Source organism: Pipistrellus hanaki, assembly GCF_964339955.1.
Source record: "Pipistrellus hanaki genome assembly, chromosome: 4".
Lineage (NCBI taxonomy): Eukaryota > Metazoa > Chordata > Mammalia > Chiroptera > Vespertilionidae > Pipistrellus > Pipistrellus hanaki.
The window spans coordinates 65,944,604-65,959,283 of NC_140506.1; the positions used below are offsets into that span (position 1 = coordinate 65,944,604).

Here is a 14,680-nt window from a genome sequence, read left to right on the forward strand (position 1 = left end):
ATGCAAAGTGTGTATTAAAAGAAAGTTTCATGACCTGGAAAATGCTCATAATATTATCATTAACTAAAAGTATAGGGTATAGAATATTATATACTATATGATCCAATATTTGTTAACCAACTAAAATGACCTGAGTTTATAGTATATTTATATTGAATTGTCAGTTGTGATTACCACTAAATGATGCAATTTTATTTTATTTGTAATGTTCTATTTGTGATAGTTTGTACACTGAACATTGTTTGAAAATGTGTAAAACAATAAAAATGTACTGTATCATTATTAGACTACTAGAAGCCATTGCACAATATTCGTGCAAGAATAGGCCTTCCTTCCACTGGCTTCACTCCCAGCCCACAGGGAGCTGGCAAATCACCGCCCCCCAGCCACCTGGGAGCCGGCAAATCCTCGCTCCCTCGCCGCCCCAGAGCCGGCAAGTCCTCCCATCTGTCTGGAGCACCACTCTAGTAGTTCCTTCTACGGCTTCCCTTCCCCTCATAGCAGGCTTCACACTGCTCCAAGCCTGAATATGCAAATTAACCTCCATCTTTGTTGGGTTAATTTGCATACTCTGATTGGTTGTGGGCATAGCAGATGATGGTTAATTTGCATGTTTCTCTTTTATTAGGTAAGATATTTGAACATTTTAAAGTTTTAAGACCTTTTAAAATATTTCATACCTAAAGAAAATATAAAGAAAACAAGTTACAAAAAGAAGATTTACTAAAGGGTATTCTGTTAATTGTTTTTATTTAACAGTTTAGACTTTTTAAGATTTTAAAATATGATTGTAAAAGTTGCTTGATTACTTAACTGATGAGGAAAAATAAACTGCAACTTTGTGAATATGTCTTTATATTTTGAGTTCAAGATTTAGTGTTGGTAAAGCTTTTCGATTTTATGATATAGCATTATCTTAAAATGTAGATTAAATCAGGCTTATGGATTTGAAAGGAATTCATAAAATTCAAACATGTTCATTTATAAGTGACATTAATAGTAAAAGCAAAGAATTTTAATCATAATCAGGTATATATTTGAGTATATATATAGATCGATATGTTACTTTTAAAGGGTTGAAACAATTTCTGATTTTTTAATGTTTTTATTATGAAAGTTGTCTTGCCTCTATCATGTTTTTTTATGCTAGTCAAAAGCTTAAAATAAAGTTTATCTTCCTTCTCTTTTTAAAATCAAGATTTCTCGTATGGAATATGTTCATTCAAAGAACTTGATATACAGAGATGTAAAACCTGAGAACTTCTTAATAGGACGACCAGGAAATAAAACCCAGCAAGTTATTCATATTATAGATTTTGGTTTGGCGAAGGAATATATTGATCCAGAGACAAAGAAACACATACCATACAGAGAGCACAAGAGCCTTACAGGAACAGCTAGATATATGAGCATAAATACACATTTAGGAAAAGGTATGTGTACTTTTGTTTAAATTTAGTAACTATGCTAACGGTGTGAGTTTTAATATTTGTTATTATGGTTCAATTTTTGCAGGTTACAACTGCTATTATTATAATTTTTATTTATCACATCTAGCTTTTATTTATATGTAATAAAACATTTTTTTTTTATTTCACTTTGTTTTTAAAAATACATTTTTTTATTTTATTTTAAAGAGGAAGGAGAGGGAGAGAGAGATAGCAACATTAATGATGAGAGAGAATCATTGATCCTCTGCCTCCTGCACACCCTATCCTTGGGATCGAGTCCACAACTGGAATTGAACTGTGACCTCCTGGTTTATAGGTTGATGCTCAACCATTGAGCTACACTAGTCAGGCTTAATAAAACATTTTTTAAAATTAGTTGTTCTAGAGTAAATGAATAACAGATATCCTTGCATTCAGTATATCTTTTAAAAAAATATAATTTGAAATGTTCAACATTGGTATAGTGAGGATGATGCATGTGATTATTTCTGTTAAAAGGATATGATAGAATACTTAATTCTAACTGAATTTAGTTTGTGCAAATATTTTTGATTGAGAATATAGCACTTTGATACAGTTAGCCAGGAAATAACAAATGCCTAATATATTTAATGAATTCTAAGAGGACATACCTTAGCGGTACTGTTTACTTTTCCTATGTACTAGCTATGTGACTTTGGTTTCCTTATTTGTAAAAAGAATAAAATAGTATCAACCTCACAGGATTTTTTACAGCTTTTATTTTTTTCCTAGTCCAGGACCACACATTATCATTTATTTGTCATATTTCTTTAGCTTCTTTTCATCTGGACCAGTTCCTCCCCTCTCTTCATTGTTCATGACTGTTTTGTAGAATGCTCTCCATTTGTGTCAGTCTGATATTTCCTCATGATTATATTTTGGTATGCATTCTTAGCACAAGTATCATAGAAGTGATATGTTCTCACTGCAAAATGTCAAGAGGTACATGATGTCACTTGGTTTCAAGTATCTTGATCATTTGTTTAGGATAGTGTCTGCTAATTGTCTCTACTTAACAGTTTCTTATTGTATTTTCCCTTTGTTATTAAAAAGTGTTTTGTAAGTAGATCTTTGAGATTTTGTAAACATGTTGTTCCTCATCACGTTTTTATCCACTAGATTTAGCATCCATTGATGATTTTCTAACTCCATCAGTTATGTAGTTAGTTGATATTTTGATGTAAGCAAAAGCTTTCTCTTCCCCCCTTTATTGACTTCTATCAGTATGGACTCATGGAATCAAACCAGCGAGCTCTTGGTGCTTGGGTCGAAGTTCAACCACTGAGACACACTGGCTGGGCGAAGTTCTTTTTATAATATATTCTTTCCCATTGAATTACTTTTCTGACTTCTTAAAAACATTCAGTTCTAAGTTGTATTTACAGTAATTATTAAGTCTTACGTTATGGTTGGTTTTCATATCAGAGGAAGCCAAACTTAAATTTCTGCTTTTAGATTCTATCTTCTTAAGGGAGAATAGACAGGAACATACATTATCCATCATCACTGCTCAAATGTACCTACAATGTATGACCATAATTTGTACAGGTCCTTATAAGTCATCTGATCCAACTTCCAACTCCTAGTTTAGCCCAAGTCTTACTGGTCTCCCCAGACTTACAAGCTGTATACTGCATGTCTCTGCTTCTGCTCATTCAGAACTAAATAGCACTTGGCATCTTCCCTGACAGCTGGCCTGATAGTAGGCTCATGGTATTTTTCTTTGCAGATGTCTGAAAATACCTGAAAAATGTAAATTTGCCCTTCTTTAAGAAAAGTAAGTTTCAAACACCTAAAATTATAAAGCACAAGTTGGGTTTAGGAAGTGTTTGTGGGGAGTGCTTTCAGTAGCACACTTTTCTCAATAGATTTAAAATATGATTGGATAGTTAACTTTTAAGATTGTGTCATTTATTAAAACCTGGCACGCGTATATTTAGTTGTGAGAAATTTCCATTTCTTGGTGGTTATTAACAAGCTGTTTTATAACAACCAACAGAGGTTCATCACCATTTTATTGAGAGACATGAACTCACAACTTCCCTATTGCCCAATGTTATTTTTTTTAAATATGATTTTTTTGAGAGAGAGAGAGAGGGAGGGAGGGAGGGAGGGAGGGAGGGAGGGAGGGAGGGAGGGAGGGAGGGAGGGAGGGAGAGAGAGAGAGAGAGAGAGAGAGAGAGAGAGAGAGAGAAACATTGATCTGAGAGCAAAAATATTGGTCCACTTCCTCCTGCATGCCCCCTACAGGGGATGGAACCTGCAACCCGGACATGTGCCCTGACCAGGAATTGAAGAAGTGACCTCTTGATGGATGGGTTAACCAACTGAGCCACACTGGCTAGGCCAGGGCCATCATTTTTGTATGATTGCTATTGTATATAGTGGTATATCAGTTGGAGAGTGGGAGGATGTATACCTTTATCTAAGTAAATTTAGAGAAAATGCATTTAAATAGTATTTTTTAAGGTAGACATTTTTAAAGAGCAGTTTTAGATTAATAGAAATTAGGTGGAAGGTACAGAGATTTTTCTTAGACCCCATGTCCCCAAACATGCATTGGTTACATTCCCTACCAGAGGGGAGCAATTGTTAAAATTGATGTATGAGTACATACATTGATACATCCTTGTCACCTAGAGTTCATAGTTTACTTTAGGGTTTGTTCTTGGTGTTGTATATTCTGTGGTTTTGGACAAATTTATAATAACATGTATCACTATTGTAACATCATACAGAGTAGTTCCATTTCCCTAAGCATCTTCTCTGCTCTACCTAATCCTCTCTCCCTCCAACGCCTGGTAACCAGTGGTCTTTTTACTGTTTCCATAGTTTTCCTTTTCCAGATGCCATATATTTGGAATTACATAGTATGTAGCCTTTTCAGACTGGTATAGTTCACGTAGTATAAACATTTAAGACTGCATGTTTTTTCATGACTCAATAGCTCATTTCTTTTTAATACTGAATAATATTCTATTGTCTAGAAGTACTATAGATTATCCACCTACTGATGGACATTTTCATTGCTTCCAAGTTTTGGCAGTTAGGACTAACACTGCTATAAAAATTCATGTGTGTGTTTTTGTGTGGGCATAAGTTTTCAATTCTTTTGGGTAAATACCAAGGATCTTAATGCTGGATTGTATGGTCAGAGTATATTTAGTTTTGTAAGAAACCCTCAAACTGTCTTCCAAAGTGGGTGTACCATTTTGCAATCCCACCAACCATGAATGAGAGTTTCTACTCCACATTCTTGGCAGCATTAGATGTTGTCAATGTTGTAAACACCATTCTAAGAGATGGAAATTTGCATTTTTTATTACATGATCTGAGATTTTCACATACTTATTTGTCAGCTGTATATCTTCTTTTTTGAGGTGTCTGTTAAGGTCTTGGCCCAGTCCAATCAGGTTATTTTCTTATTTTTGAATTTTAAGAATTCTTTATATATTATGGATGACAGCCCTTTATAAGACATGTCTTCTGCAAATATTTTCTCCCAGTCTGCGGCTTATCTTTTCATTCTTTTGATGGTGTCTTTGCAGAGCTGAAGTTATTAATTTTAATGAAGTCTAGCTCATCATTATTTCTTTCATGGATTATACTTATGTTATATCTAAAAAATCATTGCCAAAACTAAGGCCATGTTTCTTGTGTTATTTTTTTTTTTTTAGAAATTTTATAATTTTGTGTTAATACTTAAGTATGTGATCCATTTTGGTTAATTTTTTGAAGGGAGTGAGGTCAGTGTCAAAATGAACACTTTTGTTCCTTGAAAGAAGCCCAGTTTACTAGGAAATCTTTGACTACCCTAAGATCACAAAGATTTTTCTTCTAATTTTTCTTCAAGAAATTCTCTAGTTTTGTGGGTTTTTAAGGAAGGGAGAGGGATAGAGAGATAAAACACCGATGAGGGAGAAAGTATTTGTAATCTTTATATCTGAAAATGACATATCCAGAATATACAAACAATTCTTACAACTTTAGAGTAAAACAATGAATAGAACTTAAAAAATTGTTAAATATTTGAACACTTAACAAAAAGATGTGTGAATAAACAGTAACACATGAAATGATGTTCTAGTGGAATTCAGATTTAATCACAGTGAGCTCATACTTCATGGCCACCAGCATCGCTAAAATTTAAAAGATTGGCTATACTACTAGTAAATGTCGAACAAGCTTTGGAGCAACTGGAACTTTCCTACATCGCTGGTGGAAATATAAAATGGCACAACCCCTTTGGAGAAGAGTGTAGAAGATCATTATAACACTAAACCTATAATTTCCATATGACACAGTAATCCATTCCTAGATATTTACCCAAGAAAAATGAAAGCATATGTCACACAAAGATTTGTATAAGGATGTTCATAGCAGTTTTATTCACAGTGGCCTCAAACTGGAAGTTACAAAAAGGTCCTTTAATATATGGTACTTAGGTATGTGTGTTGTTAAAGTGTATCAAACTGTACCCCTATAATGTGTGTATTTTATTATATGTTAAATAATTAAATCAATAAAAGAACTTTCCTTTTTAGAGCTTACCAAGTCTGACTGTACGTTAGAATTATCTAAATTTTTAAAACGTACATTTTAGCTGGTTTGGTTCAGTGACTAGAGAGGCCTGTGGACTGAAGGGACCCTGGCTTGATTCCACTCAAGGGCACATGCCTGGCTTGTGGGCTTGATTCACAGTGGGGGGTGTGCAGGAGGCAGCTGATCAATCATTTTCTCTCATCATTGATGTTTCTAACTCTCCTCTCCTCTCTGAAATTAATTAAAAAGATATACCTGAAATGTACATTATTTTATTCCATATGTACCCAAAGAATCAATCTCTGGCATTAGGCCTGCTTACTTAAGGCTTTTAAAAGATTCAGGGGTTGATTCTGATTCTCAGCAAGACTTCAGAATTTTTTGGCATGACTTTTTATTCTTAATACTTCCAGTACCTAATAAAATATAATTTTAGTAATGAAAGGCATTACTGATTTTTTTCCATGTTACTCACATCCCTCATCCATTAATGGCTTTACAAAGAACTTTAAATCTATTTTACTTATTTTGAAAGTTTGCTGTTTTCAATAGCATATGCTTATCTACATTATAAAAGGCCAGGGCCATCACGACCTAAATGACTAGATGGTCAACCAGTCACCAGGACATGCATGGAGCACTTCTAGGTCCCTACCCCACGGCCCACAGGCTCCTATCACAGCAAAGCTGGCGGCTGGTGGGTAAGGGGTGCTGGCGGGGCAAGGCTGGTGGGGCGAGGTCGTTAGCCTCTGGCCTGGGGCTGGGCTGGAAGCCTAATGACCTTGCTGCTGCTTCTGCTGCTGCAGATCAGGCCCGGAGATAGAGAGGCAGAGCCTGATCTGCAGCTGCTGCACAGGTTGCGGATCAGGCCTGGAGAGAAGCAGGCCACTGTGGATCAGGCCCGGAGATAGGCCTGGAGATGCTGATTGGCATAGAAACCGACCAATCAGAACTAAATTGCGAGGAGTCAGTGGCTGCCATGAGGCAGAGCTTTTGATGCTGACTAGCATAGAAACCAAGTAGTCAGAACCTAATTTGGGTGAACTGCAAAGGCAGAACCTAAGGTGGGGGCTGAGGAGGGGTTTTAAGGGCAACAACTTTTGGGTGTAAGGTTTTTGAATGACTGACTGGTTTGGCAGTATAGTGTAGATGGCTGCCTCTTAGTCCAGATATAGGGATTATGCATTTTTGTTTGCCAAGAGCATCTCCTGATGAAAAAGACCTTTCATCTCCATTTAAGCAATCCTATCCTATGAATCTACCTATACTACTAAAAAGTAATGCTAATTAGATTGGGTAGACTGATTCATCTTCTGGATGTCCCACTTCCTTCCGGACAAAGCCATGGTGGTGGGGGCTGAGGCAGAGGCTGTTAGGGGTGATCAGGCTGGCAGGGGAGGGCACTTGGGGGATAACCAGGTCTGCAGGGGAGTACAGGTGGGGGCAACCAGGCTGGCAGAGGAGGGCCATTGGGGATGAGATCAGGCCAGCTGGGGAGGGCAGTTGAGGGCAAGATCAGGCCTGCAGGGGAGGGCATTTGGGGGCAAGATCAGGCCAGCAGGCAGTTGGGGGCGACAAGGCCTGCAGGGGAGGACAGTTTGAGGACGACCAGGCTGTCAGGGGAGGAGCGTTGGGAGCAAACTGGCCCGCAGGGGAGGGCAGTTGGGGGTGAGGTCAGGCAAGCAGGGTAGGGCAGTTGGGGATGAACTGGCCAGCAGGAGAGGGCAGTTGGGAGTGAGATCAGGCTTGCAAGGGAGGGCAGTTGGGGATGAGATCAGGCTTGCAAGGGAGGGCAGTTGGAAAAGAGATCAAGCCAGCAGGGGGGATGGCTGTTTGGGTGAGATTAGGCCGGCATTAGAGGGCTGTTGGGGGTGACCAGGCTGGCAGGGGAAGCAGTTGGAGGTGATCAGGCCAGCAGGTGATAATAGTTTGGGTGATCAGGCTGGCAGGGGAAGGCAGTTAGGGGTGATTAGGCAGGCAGGCAGGCAGAGGAAGTTAGGGGTTATCAGGCAGGCAGGCAGAGAGTTCGGGGCAATCCGGCAGGCTGGCAGGTGATTGATTAGGAGCCAGCGGTCCCAGATTGCGAGAGGAATGTCCGATGTCCACAGGGATTGGGCCTAAATTGGCATTCCCCAAGAGGTCCCTAATTGGAGAGGGTGCAGGCTGGGCTGAAGGAACCTCATGCATGAATTTCATGCACTAGGCCTTTAGTATTGTTATAATACAAAATAGAAGAAAAACTTCCAATTATATCACATTTTTTAGTATATGAAATGAGAAATTGAAATGTCCTGTCTCATTCTCCAGTCTCATACCCCTGATTACTAATGATTTGATGCATATTTTTTAACGATATTTTCATGTACTTATAGAAAAGGGACATATATCTAGTAGTATATCTTTCCAAATATTCATTTATATATTTAAATAGTTTGTGTTAAGTGCCTGCTCTGGGCAGCCATTATACTAGGTCTGAGAATAATGAGCCAAGTAGACAGACATCTGGCCTTTTGGGACTTACTATTTGGTGGGAGCATAGATATTGAATAAAAAATAGCGCAAATGTATATTTTAAAACTGTAGCACATGTTACAGGAGACAATTATAGAATGTTATGAAATTATATAGCAAAAATTAAAACCTTTTCTGAAGCTTTAATGTTCGTTTGACTTTTCAAAAACATTTAGTATTGCTTAAATAGTATGATTATTCATTTGTATAGAACATCTTGCACATGAACATCCTTTTATTATTAAAGTATTATTTTTTCCTTTTATTGTTAGTCAGCATTTTTTATGTTATTTTAAGAATTTAACTTCAGTGATTAAAAAACTGAAAAAATGCACTAAGCTGATATTTGTAAATACTTCCCGTTATGATTGTCATTTTGTTGTGTGCTATACAACAGTTTACTACTAAAACAATAATAGCAATTTGAAAATGACAATTGTTTTTAGCAGTACATTTTTGGAGGGGTTATGCATCTTGGGGTATATCAAACACAAGTATTTTTAAAAAAACATTATAGAGAATACTAATTGTTTTTAAAATCATTGATGCTTGTGGGATGGAAGTTTGTGCTCATAAATTTAGGAAATCAGGGTTAAATGAAGTTAGACATTTTTAGGGTTTAACGTTTAAGGTTAACATTAGCATTAATCTTTTAGGGAAAAACTCTAGGCTTTTTCCCAGAATCTTTCATATGTTACATTCTGAATCTTTAAGACAGAGCTTTAGTACGCAGTGACTCTATTTGACCATGGAACCTTTCCCTCCTTGCCTTATGTTCCTATGAATAGATATCTCAGGAGAAAAATAAGTCCTCAATAGCATCTCCAGAAATATAGCATATTTTAAAGATGTATGATAATTTTAATGTTAAAATCATTATTGTTTCACTAGATAAGACTTTGTTACATATAAGCACTAGATCTATAATATGTATTATATACTAAACTTTTAGGAATTAATTGGTATATAACAGAGGAATTAGTTCTCCATTCTTGCATTCTTAACTGGAAGAGGCAAGTGAAATTTATATTCTTCTTATATTTCAGAACAAAGTAGAAGAGATGACTTAGAAGCTTTAGGTCATATGTTCATGTATTTTCTTAGAGGAAGTCTTCCTTGGCAAGGTTTAAAGGTAAACATTTTTATGTTTCCTTGTTGAATTTTAGAAATTGTTAATATATTGCAAGTATTTAATTTTAAAATTACCACTTTCTCAAGGTTTTTTTCTTCTCCTGTTTTAGGCTGACACACTAAAAGAGAGGTATCAGAAAATTGGAGATACAAAACGAGCCACACCAATAGAAATGTTATGTGAAAATTTTCCAGGTAATAAATGATGCCACATTGATCCATATTCTCATACACAAAAGACCAGAACTGTTAATCATTGTTTAAGTCTATAAATACCCTTTTTTCATGTTTTTAAAAAACTGAGCTCAAAATATTATTTAAAAGATGTCAGCATTTGATGCACAGACCACAGGGTCAGTTTCTATATTTGCTTTGTTAAGATGGTATTACCGTGTTTCCCCGAAAATAAGACATCTTCCAAAAATAAGACCTAGCGCATGGAAAGATAAGACATCCCCTGAAAATAAGACCTAGTGCAACTTTGGGAGAAAAAATTAATATAAGACACTGTCTTATTTTCGGGGAAACAGGGTAGTAGAAGAAAACCCCATCTTTTGTAATGCAGACCTATACCAGCTGAAGTAATGCTTTCTTCAATAAAATACTTTTAAGAAGTTAAAATATTTGGAAGGGGGGTTGAAGGGAAGGAGGGAGAGGGATCAACCAAAGGACTTGTATGCATGCATATAAGCATAACCCATAACCCATGGGCACAGTCAATAGGGGCGATGAGGACATGTGCGGGGGTGGAGGGGAGAGAGTATGGTGAGTGGCGAGAGGTCAATGGGGGAAAAAAGATTCATATGTAATACTTTAAACAATAAGAATTTAAAAAATATTTGCTAAGAAATAGCAACTATAAAGTTCCAGTGTATAATGTTAGTCATTTGAGTCTCATTGTCCAGCTCAACGTAGGTATGTGATGTATGATTTAGTCAAGTTTTCAAATAGTTTAGCTTTCATGTAGATTTACAGCAACTCAAACCAATAAAAACTTAAGATTTCTAAATCAATTAAGAAATAAGAATAAAAAATAAATAAGAATAATGTGTTGCTAATGTATTCAAATACTTGCAATAACATTGAGAAAACAGAGAACCAAACTTGAAGATAGAAGGCTGAATTTAATCTCACATTGATATCCACAACTTTGCCTGTATTATTATTACTTTAATAATACCAGCAGTATAATCTCTGGTAGCTCTTTTCTAAGTCTGCTATATTATTCATTGTCAGCAAACTTTAATTATATGTTTTTCTTTTTTAATCTAAAACTAGAGGGTTAAAAAAAATATATTTGTTACTAGTACTAGCAGTTTAGGTGTAGGCAGATTGAGTGCAAGTTAAGAAGCCTATATACATTTCTGCAAGAAAAATGATGGTGCCAAAGTAAATTAACCAGATAATTAGCTAGAAAGTGGAATAGTGAGCTTCACCATGTGATCAAGGTCACTGGGTGCCACTTTCACTGCCCATTGAGCTTTGCGTGATACTGTTTTTATTGGCTACCAGGAATGAATTGAATCAGAGAAGCAGCTAGGTGCAACCTACTATCTCTTACTACAGTGATTTTTTTGTGCTTCCATGCTGAAACATGGTTTTGCTTACCATTTTGCCTATTGATTTTTATATATTTTTCATTCTGGAGAGTATGACCTTTTAAAAGTGTACATATCTCTAATACATTAGAATTTTAATGGAATGCATGACTGTTAATTGTATAACCAGAAATTAAAAGAAGAATTAAACAACTTCTGTGTTATATTTCTGAGGATTATTTTGCTAGGTCAGTTGGTTCCAATACTGCCCCTAACTAAGGTGTTAGAAATTTCCTCCCTTTTAAAAAAATGTCATTGTAATTAAATTTATAAAATTTTGAATTGCAATATAGAATTTTATTTTTCTACTGTATGCTTTATACACACTTAAATAATTTATTAATGAGTATCTAGATAAGTATATTTAAAATAATTTTATTTTCTTTCTAGAAGAAATGGCAACATATCTTCGTTATGTAAGAAGGCTAGATTTTTTTGAAAAACCAGATTATGACTACCTAAGAAAGCTTTTTACTGACTTGTTTGATCGAAAAGGATATCTGTTTGATTATGAATATGACTGGATGGGTAAACAGTTGGTGAGTACTCTCTGCTATACAGTAAAACTAGTGGCCCAGTGCAAAAAATTTGTTCAGGGGGCGTGTCCCTCAGCCTGGCCTGCAACCTCTCCAATCTGGGACCCTTCAGTTGGATATACCTTTTGTAATCTGGGACTGCTGGCTCTTAACTGCTCACCTGCCTACCTGCCTTCCTGCCTGATCGCTCCTAACCACTCTGCCTGCCAGCCTTCTCCCAACTATCCTTCCCCACTGCTGCCCTGCTCACCCCCAACCACCCCCCTGCCAGACTGCTTGCCTCCAACTGCCCTCCCCCCACCCTGCCTGGCCTGATGGCCCTTAACTGTTTCTGCCTCAGCCCCACCACTGTAGTTTTGTCCGGAAAGGTCTCCCAGTCTAATTAGCATATTACCCTTTTATTAGTATAGATATTTTATTGTGTTTTCTCCCCCACAGTATAGATCCTTCAACTGAATGGAGTTGAAAACAAATACTTTTGAAAAAGGGTTCATTTTATTCCCTTTTACGGATAGTTTAGGTAACACAATACTAATATATTATCCTTTGAATTTTATAAATACCCTACATTTAGACTCTGCTTTTTAGAGTGATTTTTAAAACATTTTATTCCTAATTTAATTCTTGGTGTCAGATATATATATTTTTTGTTCTAATATTCTAGTGATTACTTTAAATGATCAGTTAGTTTTGTTTTCTGTTTACTTTAGCCATCTTTTAAAATATTTGTAATTTAAAAATATTTTAATTATTCTAGCAGTTCTGTTATCTCTTGGAATAGATTGATACTTGGAGTAAGTTTTTAAAATTGTATCTAAGTTTTTATAACTTAAAAAAATTCTTTATTATAACTGTAGGATTGGTGCTTAGTACTTAAAGAAACACATCATTATATTTTTTTGAAGAGGCCATTTCTGAAACATCAAATATGTATTCTCGCTAATCTTATTTTAATAAATAATAATGTTTTACAAAATGTCCTTTATTTGTGGCTCACTGTTAACAAGTTTTTATCCATATTTGAAACCACTAACCTTTCACGTTCAAGTATTTTTGAACAATTCACTTACTAAGTGTTTAATGTATTTTTTTTTAAATGCTAAGTGATTTGAATATATATGCTATTTATGGTAGAAATTCAGAGAAACTTTGATAAAGAATTTATATTTTGAATTGTACTTGAAAATTAAAATTTTATAGGCCTCTTCTGAGTGACAATATGCAATTTTAATAGTTTATTTAAAAAGTTGTTCCCTTAATAAATAAATTATTCTGTTTATACATTAGCTTTCAAAATAAAAAACATGAACAGATATATTTTCATATTTTTTATATGAAAAAATAATTTAAAAGAAATGATAGCATTAGAAGATCTTTTGTTGTTAAATTAGTAAAAATAAATCCTTGATAAAGCATTTAAATATTCTGAAAACAGTTTAAAGAGTAGCTGTGTTGTCTTTGTTAGCTTTAATATATCGTGAGAATGTCTTTTTTTAAGGCTTTACTTTATTCCTTGAGTCTTTTAAACAGCTAAATTATATTAAGTAAAACTTCTGAAAAAGGTTGTATTGATGCTAATTGCTATTGTGTTGCAGCCTACTCCAGTGGGGGCAGTTCAGCAAGATCCTGCTCTATCATCAAACAGAGAAGCACATCAACACAGAGATAAGATGCAACAATCCAAAAACCAGGTTTGCTGCCCCTTTAGATAAGAAATGTCTTAGTTTGCTTCTGTATTACCTTCTGACAGTTTATAAGTGCATTTGGTGTTTTGTCATGTCCAGGTGACTGCTTTTTGTGTGTGTGTGTGTGTGTGTGTGTATTTACATGTGTGAGTAAGTGTATATATACACAGGTATATACATATTGGAAAAATGAAATGCATGTTTTTTTCTTCAACAGATAAAATATTATATATACACGCACTAATAATTGAAAATACATATTTCCCCTATTATTCACTATTAATTTAATTATAAATTTCTAATTTAGTGGTATAAGTTGGTATAATTTTGAGCAACTTTTGACATTATATTAATAGAAGTATTTGGATATCTTATTGGAATGAATTGCAATAGCAGTTGGTCCCTCTATCTACAGTCTAGCTTAATAAATTATTTACTGAGTTTCTAGTATTTGAAAGTTACTATTTTACATTTTGCAGAAATGCAGAAGTAAGTAAACAATATAACCTATAAGAAATATTTTGTAATGATGTCTAAGATTTCACTTAGTCTCTGTATTCATTCATACTTGGATATGGTTTAAACCTGGGCAAATTACTTAATCTCTCAAAGCTTTAGTTCTGTCATCGATAAAAGAGGAATAATGCATGTTAATTCCTAGCATATAGTAAGCCTTCAATAAATCTCAACTCTCATGGTTGGTGTTATTGTTATCATGATTAGTACAATAAACTCACAAATAACTACATTACAAAGCAGAATAAGTTCCAGCGCATGAAGTATTTTAATGAAGTGCCATGGAAGATCATTGTAGGAACCATGTAGGAACTATAAAGATTTTACTAGGAGAATGTGTTTTTTGGGATGAGCTTGAAGAATGGATGACATTTTCCAAGGCAGATAAAGGAATAAGAACATTCTAGAGAGAGTGAACAGTACAAAATATGAAGCAAAAGTTTACAGATGTAGACTTCGAAGAACAGCAAGCAGTTCAGTTTGCTAGGAGCAGAGAGTAGGCCCAAGATAATGCATAGAAGATGGATTTCCTTAGTTAAGGTGATTGAGAGCTGAAATTTTTGAGTAGTGTTTTCACTTTCTCATTTTTTAAAAAGAAGTTTTATTGGAGCCATCTTTAGCATAAGAAATTTTGTTATCACTGAGTTAAAAAGTGTCTTTAGAATTTTCGATTTTAACCGTTTTTAGAG

The 14,680-nt window shown here is 35.2% G+C and overlaps 1 protein-coding gene across 14 annotated transcripts in view; it reads left to right on the forward strand.

The window, feature by feature from the left end:
* CSNK1G3 (casein kinase 1 gamma 3) overlaps positions 1–14,680 on the forward strand; it is a 109,393-nt gene that overhangs the window by 66,393 nt on the left and 28,320 nt on the right. For 9 of the 14 annotated variants that reach the window (XM_084881822.1, XM_084881832.1, XM_084881830.1 and 6 more), the window contains 5 exons: positions 1,199–1,433; positions 9,572–9,657; positions 9,767–9,851; positions 11,645–11,793; positions 13,386–13,481. In XM_084881822.1, the coding sequence (XP_084737948.1) occupies positions 1,199–1,433; positions 9,572–9,657; positions 9,767–9,851; positions 11,645–11,793; positions 13,386–13,481 (651 nt within the window). The remainder of the gene's footprint in view (positions 1–1,198; positions 1,434–9,571; positions 9,658–9,766; positions 9,852–11,644; positions 11,794–13,385; positions 13,482–14,680) is intronic. The other 5 variants (XM_084881829.1, XM_084881833.1, XM_084881825.1 and 2 more) reach the window with 1 other exon arrangement.